The sequence below is a fragment of the Ovis canadensis genome, chromosome 2 (genome assembly GCF_042477335.2).
Source record: "Ovis canadensis isolate MfBH-ARS-UI-01 breed Bighorn chromosome 2, ARS-UI_OviCan_v2, whole genome shotgun sequence".
NCBI classification, from domain to species: Eukaryota; Metazoa; Chordata; class Mammalia; order Artiodactyla; family Bovidae; genus Ovis; species Ovis canadensis.
Window position 1 is genome coordinate 21,520,929 of NC_091246.1, and position 19,508 is coordinate 21,540,436.

General features: G+C 38.7%; 1 protein-coding gene across 2 annotated transcripts in view; it reads left to right on the forward strand.

Annotated features, from left to right (window-relative positions):
- GRIN3A (glutamate ionotropic receptor NMDA type subunit 3A) overlaps positions 1 to 19,508 on the forward strand; it is a 213,204-nt gene that overhangs the window by 77,103 nt on the left and 116,593 nt on the right. For both annotated transcript variants that reach the window (XR_011254220.1, XM_069575538.1), the window contains exon 3: positions 1,744 to 2,791. Coding sequence is in view for 1 of the 2 variants with exons in the window: in XM_069575538.1 (XP_069431639.1) it covers positions 1,744 to 2,791 (1,048 nt within the window). In the remaining variant the exon portion in view is untranslated. The remainder of the gene's footprint in view (positions 1 to 1,743; positions 2,792 to 19,508) is intronic.

The window sequence follows — 19,508 nt, forward strand, 5'->3', positions numbered from 1 at the left end:
TTAATCTGTATATTTTAATGATTTGGTTCTCTACTTCCCTAAAGAAGCAGAAAACTGTTTTAAAATCTAAGATAATGGAGACTTCTACTTGTTGCAAAATAGAATTCATTTTAAATGGTAGAGTCCCACAAGGAAGTGCTAATGTGAATAATTACTATTATACACAATCTACCAAAATGAGCAGTTATATGGCATTTAGTGATGGAAGGATCTTCAAATGTGATTTACATTTATATCTTTAATGAAAATTAGTACATTTTTCACACTTTCTGATTTCTCTATGTTTCTTTTGTGGCAATGTAACTTCCTACTACTGGTATTTGCATTTGTAAATTACAGAGTAATTTGTGGTGATCAATAGATTAATGTATTTTGCTAAGGACCTAGACTTGTATCATCCAACTCTTCACAAAAATCTTCTATGTTACAGTCCACATTTCAATTTAATTTCTTTTAATTTGAAATGTGTCTTGAGTACCCTCTATGAGTTTATCATAATGCAATACTTTGTGTCTCCAACTGCAAAAGTTCTATTAAAAGACTAGGAAAAGTGATTGGGGATGGCCTTGATTGAAAAAATTTAAAAGACATTAAATTACCATATCTGGAACATTTGTTCTATGTCTAAAGGTATAGTATATACTTCACATGAATTATTTCTAACCCTTACAGTGGAAGTAATTTACAAATAAAAATGTAATTATTTCCCCTATTTTGCTGATGACAAAACTGAAGCTTAGAGTTCAGTAAATCTGTGTCCAAGGACAATGCTAGAAGGTGGGTGGACTAATATTCTAACACAAGTGTGTCTGATGTCAAACTGTGGCCTTTCATTCTGACATAATTAAGAGTACAGAGATGCCACAGCCTGTATGTTACCTCTTTTGTCTCTTCTTCCAAAATTCAAGAAAGACAGAGACTTTGACCAAGCATTTTCCTGCCTTTTCCATAGCAGAACGTGTACTGACAGTGCCTTGGTTCACAGGGTTAGGAATCAGTACATCATTCAGCTGGTAATTTTCCTTTCTTTGACTTCTGGCAGAAGCTCTCTCTAGAGCCAGAGCCAATTGTTTTTCTCTAATGACTTAGAGGGAGGTTAGCCTGAGGCTGTCCTGGGAACTGCAAGTCTGTTTATCATCTTTTTCTTTATTCTATGGATGGTATCCAACATGCAGCTTTGACTGGCCTCATGGGAACAGACATGGTGATTATTTTCACTCTAAAAGGAGAAACACCAATAATAAGATTTGGCTATTTTCTAGAATTATGAATATAATGTTAAGCAATTATTAAAGTATATGCATACTTATTAAAACTTATTCCTTGCACCAAAGATATTTATTGAGCTGATTTATTTACAGTTAAATGTGGTGAACAGTAGAAATGAGATATGTTAAAGATGCTGAGAACATCCATAGCTTGGAAACTTGTGAGACTATATAATTAACCATTTATAACAAATTAATTAACAGACCCCTTAACTAGGAATAAAGATTTGGAGTAAGACCATAAGTCAAACACCCAGTCCAGGCATTAGAACATGGGGATAAGATTTCATTTGTTCAATGAAATAGGACTCTTCTTCTAGAAATATTCCAGCTTATTAATTCCTAAAGTAATTATAGGCAATGCCTTTTGAAACATAGGTCTTTTTATTGAGACAGAGAAGCAAAGATGGGCACTACTTCCTGACTTTGCCCTCACCCCTCTTCCTTACTTTCTGCCTTTACTCCTCTTTGCCAGGTTTCTAGCCAACACCACTTTCAGAGGCCTCAGTGGTTCCATCAAAGTGAAAGGTTCCACTATCATCAGCTCAGAAAACAACTTTTTCATCTGGAATCTGCAAAATGACCCCATGGGAAAGCCAATGTGGACACGCTTGGGCAGCTGGCAGAGGGGGAAGATTGTCATGGACTATGGAATATGGCCAGAGCAAGCCCAGAGGCACAAAACCCACTTTCAGCACCCAAGTAAGCTACACTTGCGAGTGGTTACGCTGATAGAGCATCCATTTGTCTTCACAAGGGAGGTTGATGATGAAGGCTTGTGCCCTGCTGGCCAACTCTGTCTAGACCCCATGACTAATGATTCTTCCACGTTGGACAGCCTTTTTAGCAGCCTCCATAGCAGTAATGATACAGTGCCCATAAAATTGAAGAAGTGCTGCTATGGATATTGCATTGATCTCCTGGAAAAACTAGCAGAAGACATGAACTTTGACTTTGATCTCTATATTGTTGGAGATGGCAAATATGGAGCCTGGAAAAATGGGCACTGGACTGGGCTGGTGGGTGATCTCCTAAGTGGGTCAGCCCACTTGGCAGTCACTTCCTTCAGCATCAATACTGCACGAAGCCAGGTGATAGATTTCACCAGCCCTTTCTTCTCCACCAGCTTGGGCATCTTAGTGAGGACACGAGACACAGCAGCTCCCATCGGAGCCTTCATGTGGCCACTCCACTGGACAATGTGGCTGGGGATTTTTGTGGCTCTGCACATCACTGCCATTTTCCTCACTCTCTATGAATGGAAAAGCCCCTTTGGCATGACTCCCAAGGGGCGGAATAGAAGTAAAGTTTTCTCCTTCTCTTCAGCCTTGAATGTCTGTTATGCTCTCTTGTTTGGTAGAACAGCAGCTATCAAACCTCCAAAATGCTGGACTGGAAGGTTTCTGATGAACCTTTGGGCCATTTTCTGTATGTTTTGCCTTTCAACATACACGGCGAATTTGGCTGCTGTCATGGTAGGTGAGAAGATCTATGAAGAGCTTTCTGGAATACATGACCCTAAGGTAATACTTCTTTTCACTCTAGATTTCCTGATTGTCCATTTTAACTCTGTATATTGTGTCTTACGCTGTAGTAGTTTATATGCTTTCATCTAACACAGAATATTCTCTGAACCATCTGTAGAGATTAGTCCAAAAAGTCTGTTGCCTAATTGCACTAAATATTTCATTGCTTTATTAAATGAAACAAAAAGAGTGAGGGATGTTTTTAGGAGATTTTATTCCAAAGAAAGTTTCATGGAAACGTCTATTAGTGCAGTTTTTTCCTTGCATTAGTTAACCATCTGGCAGAATGGCTATCAGGGAATAGTCTTACAAAGTATTTTCACCCAAAGTAAAACTTAAAAAACTGATTAATTACCTCTCCTTGGAATTAATGGAAATAAATAATAAGGTCCAAATTTAAATAGTAAAGAATCCTTTTTCATCATGAAAAATTGTAAAATGGAAAGAACTAACATTTTATCATAAGCACTCAAAGTCAGAAAGCTAGAAAACTCAGTGCATATAGCCAAGGAGTACTAAGCCAACTGAGCTGGCAAGATTGACTAGGAAGAGAATGTCCTTTTGGGTAAAAAAGGCTGATCACCTTAGGGCTGGAGGATGATGTCAACAGTCACATTACAATGTCCAAGAATATTCAAGAAAATCATCTCTATTCTAGGCTACCTTTGATATTCTAGACATCTGACCCTATGAAGAAAGGAGGAGGGTAGGGTTCAGGTAAGCAGGTAAAGCAGTGGTGATACTTGGGTAAACAGCCATGTCTGTTTGGTGACAAGACCTCTTTCAGTGACTACAAGTATGGCGAACTTGGCCAACCTAGTGGGAATGGAGAGGAGGAGGTTGTCAGGGCTCAAAACAATAAGAAAAGGAGTCAAGGGAGTACTACAGTCCCAGTGGGGAACAGAATGCAGATCTAGAACAGACATGTATTCCAATCTGTAGAACCCATCTACAAGAGACTGGAGAAAGCTGCAATTCAAGGAACATACCCAGGACACACTGTGTTAAAGCATCTTGAGCTAAGCTGAGCATTTCAAACTGTGAAACCTCACCATGACTTTTCAAATATCCCTTTTCACATCAAATATCATAATATTGAACCCTTTACCATATATTTTTATCAAACATTTAAAATTAATTGCACAGAGAATGAACAGATAGGACATTTACTATTTTTGTTAAATGATAAGGTGGCCCAGAGGGCTACTGGCAGCTTTAGAGAATTCTCATAAATAGTTTGGATTAGGATATATGGTCTGTTCTGCAAACAAACGAATGTGAGAAATTTGACCCATATACTGAAAACCTGCTTAATACATGTGAACCTCATGAAAAGATTCAGCAAACAATGGATCATTGACTGGGCAATGAATTATATTTGCTTCTTAATGTGCGGTCAGGACTTTAGGTTGTCGTCTGGATTTAGTGAACACAAATAAGTTCCATAGTATAAATATATGTGTTACCCTAACGAGAGATTTGGTGATGCTTCAGCTTTCATATTGTACTGGTATTAGCAGCCTCTGTTTATTCTTTGCCCCAAGAGGTCTGTGGATCTCCCAAAAGTTTACCATCTTAACAGAGGCTTACTCAATTTTTTTTTTTTTGCAGTAATCTTGCAATGTGATTCTTAAATTACAAATTCAACTTGGAAACCCATCAATCCAATCTAGTATAAGAGACAATATATGTGCTGGTTGTTGTGAAAATTCTGGACCATTATCATATGTAAAAAGGTGAACATAATACTGACTAGAGTTTTATTAATCAGAAACAAAGATTATCAAAATTTTCATGGATGTTATGCATGAGAAACCTGAAGCAATTATTATTTTAAGGATTAAAAGGAAAAGCATAACAATAAACCATACACAGCAGTAAAACAGTTTCTTTTTTAAGCAAAAAGAAATGCTCATTCCATTCCCAATAAAAAGGTCACATTTTTATAAACCTAACCCAGCCCTCCAGACAAAGTGAGACGAAATCAGTTCATTTTAATCACTCAGTCATGTCCGACTGTTTGAGACTCCATGGAGTGTAGCACATCAGGCTTCCCTGTCCATCACCAGCTCCCAGAGCCTGCTCAAACTCATATCCATCAAGTCGGTGACGCCATCCAACCATCTCATCCTCCTTTTTAATATGTTGTCTGGGTTTAACATGCTGTGAGAGGAAATGGACAATGTCAACTTTGTGTTACATTTACTAAGGTCCTAATGAAGTAGACAAACCTAAATCTAAAACATTTTCAATTTTAGATAATAAATGAATTTTCACTAAGGTTCCCCAAAATATATGTCTCTTTCCTAATGTTTAAAGTCTCTCACTTCTTTTCCGTATAAAAACACCTAGATTATTTGATTAAGAAATACCCAACATCTGAACTTTTGGTGAATAAAGTTGGTGACAGAATTGTTCAATTTTCATCCAAATGTGTGGTATTATGCAGAAAACATAATGACCTCATCTTCCCAATGACAGGCATAATCAAAAAAATTTCCATACCTTTCAGTCACTCAGCATTCATTCTTAAATATATTCCACTCACTCACATGAGCTCTTTTCTCCCCTGCCAATGCTCAATTCTTTGAGTGATTTTATCTTTTTTCTCTTTTACACTAAACAATGTGGAAAATGCAGAAGCAGAAAAGTAGAAGAGAAAAGATTAAAAAAAAAAAGATTAAAACACAAGGAAAAACAACTTAGAAATTTATAAGTGTTGGTAGGATTGAAAATTGGTACAGCCACTATTGAAAACAGTCAGAAGGTCCTCAAAACACTAAAAGTTGAACTAACAAAGAAAAAGGTATAAGCATGCCAAAGTTTAGAAACAAGTAAAACACATCAAATTTCAAAGAAAGGGTAATTGCCTTCAATGGAAGGCTTAATTAATAAGATCATAGCATCTGGCCCCATCACTTCAAGGCAAATAGATGGGGAAACAGTGGAAACAGTGACAGACTTTATTTTGGGGGGCTCCAAAATCACTGCAGATGGTGATTGCAGCCATGAAATTAAGACATTTGCTCCTTGGAAGAAAAGTTATGACCTACCTAGAAAGCATATTAAAAAGCAGAGACATTAATTTGCCAGCAAAGGTCCATCTAGTCAAAGCTATAGTTTTTCTAGTAGTCATGTATGGATGTGAGAGTTGGACCATAAAGAAAGTTGAGCGCCAAAGAATTGATGCTTTTGAACTGTGGTGTTGGAGAAGACTCTTGAGAGCCCTTGGACTGCAAGGAGATCCAACCAGTCCATCCTTAAGGAAATCAGTCCTGAATATTCATTGGAAGGACAGATGCTGAAGCTGAAACTCCCAATACTTTGGCCATGCAATGAGAAGAACTGACTAATTTGAAAAGACCCTGATGCTGGGAAAGATTGGAGGTAGGAGGAGAAGGGGATGACAGAGGATGAGATGTTTGGATGGCATCGCCAACCATCATGTCAATGGACATGAGTTTGAGTAAACTCCAGGAGTTGGTGATGGACAGGGAGACCTAGTGTGCTGCAGTCCATGGGTTTGCAAAGAGTCGGACACAACTAAGTGACTGAACTGTCTGACTAATTAGTAAGATAAACTGTGTTCTTATTCTTGAAAAAGATTTAGAATTTGAATATCTGCATCAAGGAAGAAAGAATGGACAACAGAACAAACTACTTGGAGGTAGAACATATGAGACATAGTCAGGATATCTTGAAGAGTTCACTTTAGCCACAGCATGAAAGGAAGAAGAAGATCTAAGTCTGAAAAGTAACTTTGGTTGAGATATCAGAGGATCTTTGACATTGGGCTAGAGATCCATTGACATTTTTGAACAGTGTAATAGCACAGAGAAGCAGAATCCATTTAGAATGGTTGTTTCAACAGCAGCAATTAAACACAATTAGAAGAGAAAGACAGTGTTGGAGCTGGACAACGAGTTGGAGTTACGGATATTGTCACTGATAGAAGAGTCAAGAAACATTGTAGTGACCAGATCAGTTATCATTGTTGTTTAGTTGCTAGGTCATATCTGACTCTTTTGCAACCCCATGGATGTAGCCCACCAGGCTCCTCTGTCCATGGGATTTTCCAGGCAAGAATACTGAAGTAGGTTGCCATTTCCTTCTCCAGGGGATCTTTCTAACTCAGGGATCAAACCCGTGTCTCCTGCATTGGCAGGCAGAGTCTTTACAACTGAGCCACCCGGGAAGCCCAGCCAGATCAGTAGTTATCTATTCAGCCCCATTCAGAACTTGGCAAATAACTGGATGTGAGAGTCAACAGAGTCAAACGTGCAAAGCTGCAGGCCTGAGTGTATAAAATGATGGTACCATTCAGGGAAGCAGAAAAGGCAGTTTATAAACTGGAAATTATGCTGATCAGTTCAGTTTCATACTTTGCATTTTAAAATCTGTGTTGGGCATCCAGGTGAAATCCAGCAGGCACTGGGAAATATGGAGCCAGATTTCAGGAGTGACATTGACACTGGTGGGAATCTGGAGCAGAGAGGTGACATTGTGTATTAAAGCACTGTGGGGAGTATGAGATCCCCAAGGAAGAAGGCACTAGGGAGAAAAATTGTCATTCGAGGAGAAGTAGCAGGCATAAAGTTGGCATATGGTTTTGCAGAGAGACGAGCTGAAAGTTGAGGAGATAAAAGTAACTTGAAGCAAAATCATGCAGGCTCTTGAATGCTTCTCGGTAGACTGAATTTTAACTCCTTGAGATGAAGATTGATATTATCCCATCTACTAAGGTTATTATAGAGAGGACAAAGATGAGTGTCCAGTCCAAACCATGAGAATTAGCATGTATATGTATATTTTAATGTTTGATGAAACTGGGTTTATGTGGTTTGCTTTTTTCTAATATTTTTCAAACTTCCATTTTTGTAGCATTTACTTCTGAGGAGTGAAAATGTATCATTCACATGGAAGCCACAGATCTCCTGTTGTTCTCCTGGGATGTTTGTTTTTCCATTGTAATGAGAAACTCTCCTAATACTGAATGAGAGGTGATTTATATGGAGTGTTGTTCACACTCTGAGGTTTCTTCCACCACTTACTCATGGTCTGTCTCATTTCTTCTCATAAATTTTCATCTCTGTCACCTACTGGGTATCAGAACAATTCTCATTGTACTATGCTGCCATTTTTATCCCGTTTTCCCACAGCTCATTTAATTCACCTCAGGCAAATTTCCTGGTGCCTCCACATTAATGCTCTTGAACACCTGCCTCCTTCCATTCTCTAACTCTTCTTTAATTATCTTGGGATAACCTCCCCATGTCTCCTCTATATTTGTATGCATGAAAACTTTGAGAATAACAACTCCCAGACTTCCCTGCTGCTGCTGCTGCTGCTGCTGCTGCTAAGTCGCTTCAGTCGTGTCCGACTCTGTGCGACCCCATAGATGGCAGCCCATCAGGCTCCTCTGTCCCTGGGATTCTCCAGGCAAGAACACTGGAGTGGGTTGCCATTTCCTTCTCCAATGCATGAAAGTTTAAAGTGAAAGGGAAGTCGCTTAGTTGTGTCCGACTTTTAGCGACCCCACGGACTGCAGCCCACCAGGTTCCTCCGTCCATGGGAGTTTCCAGGCAAGAGTACTGGAGTGGGTTGCCAGTGCCTTCTCCACCCAGACTTCCCTAGAAGCATTTTATTAAGAAATATGTTCCTAGGAAATGATGTCCTCAGTTCTTGGAGGCCATCTAAGCAATCCCAGTCTAAAAAAGCAATTCCTAACAGTTCCATCTACCGTTTCCTAAAAACAACTTTTCTGTTATATAAAATATTTTAAATTATAGAAATAGCATTTTCTTATTTTTGTGTAAATAGTACCTATTTCTAGTCCCTAAATTTGGCTATGGTTTTTTTTAATGTATCAGTCTTGGATTCTAAACAATAACTTATAAAATATTCCTATGGGAAATGTGTTTGGATGAAAATCTATTGACTTAAAAAGTAAGATTTATGATCTGTATTTATACTCAATCCATCAGCAAATTGAATCCTGGCTGCATAAGCATCTGTAACCATGATATTAGATAACTTACAATGACTGAAATAGCTCCATTTTTCTCCTTGGTCATAACTGTTTAGCATGCTGGCTATACATTTAACACAGTTAATAAACTGTTAAGCATTAAGAATGTGAACATTTTATCACCATTTCAGAGCAGAGATTCACTGGCTTCAACCAACCACTTTGAATCAGAAGTAAAATTAAATGCAAAATGCTGTGCAGGACAGACCAATTTATGATTCGCTATGAGTTACAGCAGCCAAGGCAGGTTAGAGTGCTTTTTTTTTTTTCTGACAGGGGGTCATAGGGAAGAAATAATCTTGTTGCTGGCTGCTCCTACAGATAACCCCAAGGGAGAGGGACTGGCCTGCCGTGCAAATGAAATTCTAGAGAATAGTTCTATCCTCACTTAGTGAAACTAGTTTTGCCAGAATAATTTACTTTACACTAAAAGTAATATATGTAGCTTCTCACTCTCTCCCACCAACTCTTTTGGGAAGCAAGCTCCATGATTCAAAGCAGGTGGGCTCTTGAAGCATGAGACCATGAAAGCAAGAATTTATGAGTAATATATTTAATAGACCTTATGTGGGTATTTCTCCATCATAAAACCTGCACCATCCATTATAGGCAGTGCAGAAAATAGTGTAGACAGATGGAAGCAAGTGCTCATTGTCTCATCATCAAAAGTCATTTGCTCTTAGCCTTTTGAGATGATTGACAGGCAAAAAAAATGCAGTATTATTTTTATCCAGTGAGGTCTTCATCTGGATCTATGGTCAAAGGAATAGACCAGGGCATTCTTAGAACATTCTAGTCATTGACATTCAGTCTGCTGAGGTATAAGAGATGAGATCACTTCATAAGTCATAAGGTACACTGGAAAATAAAGCCCTGCCTCCTCTCATAGAGTTGAATTAACGGTTGAAAGGATACGTGAGCAGTCAAAATGAACTATTTGCTGATTTTAATACACTTTCTAGTTCTTTTCCAGCTTCTCTTATAAAATGCCCCCTTTAGCCCTGTGTCTCTAATATATATTACAAAAGTTGCCTCCTTAGAGGGATTAGGAGACTAGTGTCATTTTTTTTTGTACAGGCAAATGATGGTCCTATTTTACAAAAACAGTCCTGGTGAACATTCAAGTAAATATTAAAAATTAAAAAGTCCTGCCTGTGAAGACAAAAGCAAACTTTAATCAGAAATATTAAAGTAAAGTACACTCACATAGCCTTAGTAGGAAATGATAAGCATCTCCCAAGATAATAAAAACCACCTTCACTGATCTTCATATAACACCATGTGGCTGCCCAATAAAACATACGAATTCATGTAATAAAAGCTGGCCTTGAAGAAGGGGGAAGTGCCAGAACTCTAGGGCAAAGAAGACGTTGAAAATGGAGTTTGAGGTGAGAGGAAAGCAAACTGAACTACACCAAACCATTTATTTGTTTTTCCTTTAATTCATCCAATAACAGCAACTTTTGTTCTAGGCACCATGCTAGGTGGCTAGGAATTTAGTAGTCAGCAAAACAGACACTGTCCTTGCAACATGGGATTTATTAGGGAAGAAAGATGTTAATCAAGGGAACACGTAAGTCAGGTAATGATTTAAACTGTGATTAGCTGCTGTGAAAGCAAATACGACAGAATCTGAGAACCTTGGGGGAGACCTGATCTGAATGGAGAATCTGAGAAACCCCTCCCTCCCCTCACCCTGAGGAGGGAAATTCTGGCTGAGATCTGAAGGATGAGACCTGAAGGAGGCAAATGAGCAAAAGAGGAGTTGGGCGAGGTGACAGCATCTCAGGGTGACAAGCAGAATGAACAGAAGCCCACGACTGGAGGGAGAGGGTGCAGTCCTGATGCTCGATCATGAGCTACAAGATCGGAAAGCCAGGAAAAGGGAAAGAAAAAGAGGACAAGACATAAACTACAGAGGTTTTGTTGCCAGACATTCTAGAGAGAAAATTTCTTAAAAGAAGAAAAATCTAAGTAATGCTGTAGTTTCGGTGGAGTGGCTTTTCCCCTGGGCTCCATGTACTTCTAGATAGAAAACATAAGAGGAGAAACATCCCAGTCACTTTGGCAACAAAAATTCATGATAGATCGGGGAAGTGTCCTCTATAAGTGCATTAAAAGAAAACAATTTTTAATGTATTAAGTGTAAAAGATGATTTGGATGGAAAATTGAATGTGCTAATGTTGCACATATCTTATGAATATACTCAACCCAATGAATCATAAATGAGAGGATTGTATGGCATGTGAATTACATCTTAATAAAGCTACTTTAGTAAATCCCAAGCAAGCAAACAAACTGCCATATTACCAAACTGGAAGGCTAATTATTTAAAGATGTCAGAATTGTCCTTTATTAGTGTACACATGTAAAGCAATTCCTGTGAAACTCCCAAAGGATTTTTTTATTGGTTTGTTTGACTGTTGCTGAACCTTCTAAAAAATTTTTATTTATATAAATTATTTTAAAAATATTCAAGTGACTTGTTCTAAATATTGAAATACTTAATATTAGTAATAATAACAGAAAAAGCTAATACTCATTAACTATTCCCATATGCCAAGCACTGCTATAAATGGCAGTAATAAGGTAACTGCCCCCCACTGAGTATACATAGAAATTAAAATAATCCAAGTAAAGCAAGTAGCGTAGTGTATGACAACAAGGGGTCACACATACACAAAACAGAATTTATTAGATTGTCAGATTTTAATATCATCATTAATTATATCTTGAAAATTAGTGTCCTCTCTCACACACACACTGTCACTGTGAATTGGATAAATGGAAAGATTCTCCTTTTGAGCTCAGTTCTAGAGAGCTTGGAGGCAAAATTCTTGTGCACTAATAGCAGATTTATTGTCTTGTGTTATGCCTTTTAAGCATCATTTCTGGCTTGATGTAGTTTTTCTACTTCAAGCTATTTTAATTTATGCTGTCTTGTATTTTATGTGACCTTTAAGCTGTCTCAAGTCTTTTCAAGAAGAGAACAAGGTATACATGAAATAATGTTAAAATCAAATAATAGATAAAGGATATTAACAGCAATTCAAAAAAGAAATAAAACTGACCAATAATTTTTTAAACATTGACTCTTACTTGTAGTCAAAGAAAGTCTGATTGAAACAGTAATGAAATGACATACTTACCTTACAAAATAGGAGTATTTTATTGATAGTTCTCAATCTTGATGGAAGCACGTTAAGACTAACACCAACATACACTGCTATTGTAAGTTGTTACAATATGTTCATAAATCAAATTGGCCATTTATATCAAGAGCTTTAAAAGGGTTCATGCCCTTTCATCCTTGACTTCACTCCTAGGAATCTGTCCAAAGAAAATAACTTAATATATAAACATCAATTTATTGCAAAGATCCACTTCAGCCTTTCTCAAAACATCAAAAACCTGGAAATCACATAAATGTCCAGCAACAGCACAATTAATGCATTACAATGTTACTATGTGCTATAAAAATGCATCCAGTAGAGATAATTTTAAAGAGCTTTTAAAGTGTCAAAAAATCAAAACATAATGTTAAGTAAGAAGTTGGGAAATAAAGCAATATATTTCCAATTTTATAATATGCATTTGTACAGGCTATAAAGAGAAGTAACTAGAAGAAAATATAAGAGTGTTAATAGCACTGGTATCTAAGCAAGAGAATTACAGAAAATATTTGTTTTATTTCTATTCATATTTTCTACAGTTCCAGTCTCTCAGTGGTGTCCAACTCTTTGGGACCCCATGGACTGCTGCACACCAGGCTTCCCTGTCTATCCCCAACTCCCGGAGCTTCCTCAAACTCATGTCCATTGAGTCAGTGATGCCATCCAACCATCTCAACCTCTGTCATCCCCTTTTCCTCCCACCTTCAATCTTTCCCAGCGTCAGGGTCTTTTATAATGAGCCAGTTCTTCCCATCAGGTGGCCAAAGTATTGGAGTTTCAGCTTCAACATCAGTCCTTCCAATGAATATTCAGGACTGATTTCCTTTAGGATTGAATGGTTTGATCTTGCAGTCCAAAGGACTCTCAAGAGTCTTCTCCAACACCACAGTTCAAAAGCATCAATTCTTCAGTGTTCAGCTTTCTTTATGGTCCAAATCTCACATCCATACATGATTACTGGAAAAACCATAGCTTTGACTAGATGAACCTTTGTCAGAAAAGTAATGTCTCTGCTTTTTAATATGTTGTCCAGGCTGGTCATAGCTTTTCTTCATATTTTATACAATGCTCATATATTATTTATGTTATTGTAAAGCACATAATAAGCCAAATAAGAATGAGAATAATTCAGACACAATAGTCACAATAGCACTATTTGCTACACGTGCACCCCTTCTGTCTGCAGCCTTTCAAGTCCAAATAGAGTAAGTTCCACAATGAGTAGCACTTCCATAGAAAAATCTTTACATCTTTGAGGTACTGTGCTTTCCAAAGAGACTTTTAGAAGCATATTTTCATTCCCATCCTGTTTATTCCCTTCATAGGACTTAATCCAATCTGAAATTGTCATGTTATCTGTTTCAGTTAATTGTCCCTCTGTGTCTTGCTCATCACTGAATCCTCAGAGTGTTGGAGGAACAATAAATAGTTTATAAATGTTTTTCAGTTAATGAGTGAATGAAAAATGGCAGCATCATTGGAATAGGGCTATTGCATTATGCAAGGATTACTTTGAAATTGATCAATCAATCAAATGCTTTCGATAAGACCATACAAACATTCTCATACTAGATTCTGTAAAATGAATTGAAGGAAAACCTCCCAGTAAGGGACAATGTACAGTGAAACAAAGAGCAAAGTCGTCGTGTTGGACAAATCTAAAGTTTGATGTATGTTTGTGTGGAGTTTGACAGTCTGCTTGCCATGACCTCTGTGTCTTCATTTGAGAGGATTACAGGATATAATGGATGTAAAATATCTATCCAAAGTTCTGATTCCATCCACCACTAGATTGTAAACTCCAAGAGAGGAGAGTTTATAAATTAGATCTATCTTATGCATCTGTATTCCTAGAGCCTAAGCGTATGTCAACCATTCATTCAGATAAGTATTGAGTAAATAATGCACTTGGCCATGAGGCCAAGCAGAAATGACCAGTATGTATCCAGTAGGAAAGAGGCAGAGGGCAGGCGCACCTGTCACTTGCAACTGAAGAGTATACCCAAGTGAATTTCAAATTATATCCAAGAGTGACCCATAGCATTTGAGCCATGAGATTGATATAAACAGATTATCGAAACAAAGAAAATCTAATGATGCCCATAGTGGAGGCAAGGGTAAGAGACATGTGATCCTTGAATGGGAACGTGAGAGTGATAATGCTACCACAGCCTAGGTGGTTTTAGGTCCTCAGCAGCAGATGATGGAGTGAGGTCAGAAACATATAGAGGTCTAGTAAGGAGAGTTGGGCATCCAGTCCCATCACTTCATGGAAAATAGATGGGGAAACAATGGAAACAGTGACAGGCTTTTTTTTTTTTTTTTTGGCTCCAAAATCACTGCAGATGGTGACTGCTGCTGCTGCTGCTGCTAAGTTGCTTCAGTCTTGTCTGATTCTGTGTGACCCCATAGACGGCAGCCCACCAAGCTCCGCTATCCCTGGGATTCTCCAGGCAAAAACACTGGAATGATTGCCATTTCCTTCTCCAGTGCATGAAAGTGAAGAGTGAAAGTGAAGTCACTCTGTCGTGCCCAACTCTTAGTGACCCCATGGACAACAGCCTCCCAGGCTCCTCCATCCATAGCATCTTCCAGGCAAGAGTACTGGAATGGGGTGCCATTGCCTTCTCCAGCAGATGGTGACTGCAGCCATGAAATTAAAAGATGCTTGCTCCTTGGAAGAAAAGTTATGGCCAACTTAGACAGCATATTAAAAAGCAGAGACATTACTTTGCCAACAAAGGTCCATCTAGTCAAAGCTATAGTTTTTCCAGTAGTCATGTATGGATGTGAGACTTGAACCATAAAGAAAGCTGAGCACCGAAGAACTGATGCTTTTGAACTGCGGTGTTGCAAAAGACTCTTGAGAGTCCCTTGGACAGTAAGGAGATCCAACCAGTCCATCCTAAAGGAAGTCGGTCCTGATTATTCATTGGAAGGATGGATGCTGAAGCTGAAACTCCAATATATTGGCTACCCAATGAGAAGAACTGACTCATTGGAAAAGACCCTGATGCTGGAAAAGATTGAAGGTGGGAGGGAAGGGGACAACAGAGGATGACATGGTTGGATAGCATCACCAAATCTATGGACTTGAGTTTGAGTAAACTCCAGGAGTTGGTGATGGACAGGCAGGCCTGGCATGCTGCAGTCCATGGGGTCACAAAGAGTTGGACATGGCTGAACGATTGAACTGAACTGAAGGAGAGTTGAACCATAAAAAAGGCTGAGTACTAAAGAATTGATGCTTTTGAATTGTGGTGTTGGAGAAGACTCTTGAGAGTCCCTTGGACTGCAAGAAGATCATACCAGTCAATCCTAAGGGGAATCAACTCTGAATATCCATTGGAAGGATTGATGCTGGAGCTGAAGCTCCAATTCTGTGAACACCTGATGCGAAGAGCCAACTCACTGGAAAAGACCCTGATGCTGGGAAAGATTGAAGGCAAAAGGAGAAGAGGGTAGTAGAGGATAAAATGGTTAGATAGCATCACCAACTCAATGGACATGAATTTGAGCAAACTTTGGGAAATAGTGAAGGACAGAGAAGCCTGGCGTGCAGCAGTCCATGGGGTCAGAGTCAGACATGACTTGGCAACTGAACAACAACAAGGATCAGGTACACATTACATGACACTTAGTAGGAGTTTTTTTAAAAAATGGATATTTCCCTTCCTTTCCTGAATGTACTTTAATTCAAGGAACTTAAAAAAAATAATAATAAAGACTTGCTATTTTGGACTGATAAATGGAAAACTGAACAAATGAGCATGCAACCTGTTTGTCACCTACTTCCAAAATAATTTTGAGGAGGCATCTTTATAGAATTTTTTAAATAACTGAAGCTTTATTATTTTCAAATAGATATAGTAATTCATACTAACTGGAGCAAAATGTTTTCAATTAGACATCCTGCTGGGTTTCCTTTAATGACTATCTAAGATCACTTCTTTCATTTGAATACAAACAGAAAATGTGCCAAGTTTTTGCAAACACTTCCCTTAAATTAGGGGAAAATTGGCCTATAGTTTTGTTTACATTATTAATCTCCTTACAAAGCACAGTCTTTATACATAGATACTTTCATATCAATGAATATGTCATAGGACATCTGTAAATATTCACATATATGTTGTTGTTGTTTTAGTCACTAAGTCACGTCTGACTCTTTTGTGACCCCAAGGACTGTGTATCCCACCAGGCTCCTCTGTTCATGGGATTTTCCAGGAAAGAATACTGGAATGGCTTGCCATTTCCTTCTCCAGGAGATTTTCCCGACCCCGGGATTGAACATTCACATATGTATTATGCAGTTATAAACAATCCATATACATTTCTATGGACTGTATGTCCACACACATACACTTATGTAAAAATTAAAGCAGGTTAAATGGACACACACATTATAATTAGGAAGAACTATTACTCCAGGTCACTCCTGGACATAATATGGAAATCACCTGGCTACAACTTTCAACTGCAGGTAAGAGATGCTCCCATCCTCTGTCCGTCCTACTGGACTCGGCCACACCTCACTGTTTGGTCTCATAATTATTCAAAGTATTCAGATCATTCCATACTCAATGTTATGGGATGGATAGATGGAGAGCCCTGGTGGGCAGTGAGGTACTATGATACAAAAGGCAAAGTCCTGATATTAGACATATAGATGTTTGAAACTGAGTTTGATGGTTTGCCCTGGGAAGAGTCTCATTTTCATGCTCAGTAAATATCTATATGTGTTTGATGACTTTGTAGGCAATCCCCAAAAAGTTTTATGTCTAAAATATATGTGTTAGCTCCATTAACAGTGTGAATTAAGGTGAGTGTTGTATTTTTATAATTTAGTCTCAACTTGACATTTTGGCCCTTAATCAGATCAGAAGCTATGTGATCTAACCATGAGTGTATCCAGTGGCAAGTCTGGAGGCTTAACTGTGAGTTCTCTTCCACTATGAACTCAGTCTGGGAAATTCACCCAGTTGGGGCTCAGTTTTCCCAATTGTAACTGCATACAAGCTTGCTCCAGCCAGTTCACCTGCACTGTGCATGCATTCATGCTAAGTTGCTTCAATTATGTCCGACTCTTTGCGACCCTATGGACCATAGCCCGCCAGACTCTTCTGTCCATGGGATTCTCCAGGCAAGAATACTGGAGTAGGTTGGTGTGCCCTCCTCCAAGGGATCTTACCAACCCAGGCATCCAAACCTCATCTCATACATCTCCTGCATTGGCAGGCAGGTTCTTTACAACTAGCACCATCTGGGAAACCCCCAAGCTGCACTATATATACATATATATTCAATTGAATTACAAATATTATATATATAGAGAGATGATATTGTGCATAGCTGAAGTTTAGAAAAGATGCTTTGTCAGAATTCATTAATACTTTTCAAACCTGAAAGTGCCCTTACCATAGAATTTTATTAGAAAACTGTTGCCTAAAAAATGCCAAATAACAATACATTTTGAACAACCCCAACCAAAACACCCTGTCAGCCTTTATTGAAGTTATATTTTATCTAGGCTTTTTCTCATGCATGATCTGAAGATATAGAATTAATGGAAGTGAATCTTACTGCAAATAAGTATGTAAACAAAGGTAGATATGTAAGTATGTGCATTTCCTGCGGCCTACATGTTCAGTGTGATGGTCAATCAGCATCCTGAGGGTCATACATGAACTACTTAGCTTTGTAACAAGACCATAGATGTAACTTCAGGAACAGATACTGAAACTATCATCAATAAATAATTAATAATGTTTATTAGACACCTGTTTTGTTCTGGGAACTATGCTAATTGCATCACATGGATTTTTTCTCATTTAAACTTAACTGCATGCATACAGATGAAGAAACAAGGCTGAAAGAAATTAGGTAAATTATTCAAGGCTGAAAGTGAATATGTTAGCCACTCAATCATGTCCAATTCTTTGCAACCTCATGGACTGTAGTAGCCTGCCAGGCTCCTTGTCCATGGACTTTTCTATGGACAAGAATACTGGAGTGGATTTCCATTCCCTTCTCCAGGGTATCTTCCTGACCCAGGGATCAAATCAAGGTCTCCTGCATTGCAGGCAGATTCTTTACTGTATGAGCCACCAGGGAAGCCCCAAGTGGCTACATTCAAGCTTATAAATAGTAGAGGCAGGATTCATTTCCAACAAATGCAACTGTGAATCATTCCCATTCAGTGTCATTTATACATGCAGTAAGAACGTCCTCCCCAACCTGATTTATTCCATACAGGCTTATCCCCACCCCTGGACTTAGTCTGGGAAAGCTGCTCACATGCAAAGATGATTCAAGGGCACAGACAGCTCTGAGACTGTGACATTTGAATCTGTCCCCACACAATGTAGTATATGTTTCAGTATGTGATAACTAAGTAAGAGAGACACAGATGCAAGAAGGATTAATTCCATCCCACCCTCACCATCAGCATCATCACTACCCTACCCAGGGAAGTGTTGCAGCAAGACTGTACCCTCCTGGGTACCTCATACACTAAGGAGGAGCTATATATATGCAGAGTGTCTTCCATCCACCACCACAGTGGTATACATCACTGTCTCGGATGCTGCCCTGCTCCCCTGCTTCTGCTCCCTGTGAAATACTTGCTTAACTTCTCCTCTTAGCTTGCGGTCAGAAAGCTCCAAATGAATCTGTAGTGTCTGCGTATGAATTCTAGTGCTAATTAATCTTCCCCCATTAAGTCCCTCAAACTGGTACTCCACTCTGCTTTCAGCACTGCTCAGCTCATATAAATTTTGTTCAAAGAGGACCAAGACTAAGTCAGTGTCTGTTCATCAGGTTATTGTTTATGCCATTGAAAGGCTAGAAATAATCCATAGTCATTAAGGGGAGATTAATTAAAGTAATGCACATCCCTTCACTGGTACACAGGGTTGCTGTTAAGGAAACAATGAGCTACATATTGTCAAAAAAGTAGATTATATGAAGTATGTATATAAAATAACACTTTACCTCCATCTTATAAGTGGTATCATGCCCTATTAACAAGTCTAAGATTTCAGTTACTTTAATACAGCCATGCAGCTTAGCTCTGGTCCTCTCCCAGCACTGGGCAATGCTTTGACTCAGAGCCCCAGCCTCCCAACCTTAGTTTTATCCCAGCTGGCAGGCATCTTGGATAATGGACCTATGACAGTTTTGTTCATGGTCCACCCAGAATCCTGCTTTCCTCACTATCAAACTGATCTATGCCACTTCTGCAGCTTTTGGCTAAACTAGCAGCACACCAGTCCATCCTCTAAAGAGTTTCAGAAAAGAACTCCTAGTCTTTGTCAGTGGTCAACCCTCACTGCAAAGAAATTCTTCATTGTGTTGCTTTGTGAGCCCTTTTACCCTGGTCCTGTCCTCTGTGGAGAAAGCAACCATCTTATCAGCTTCTTCTTTGAACCATTATTAACCCATTTCTCACCCTGCTCCTCACATCTTGTAAATCAGTTGACAACATTGTTTTCCTGCAGGAAACATTGGTGT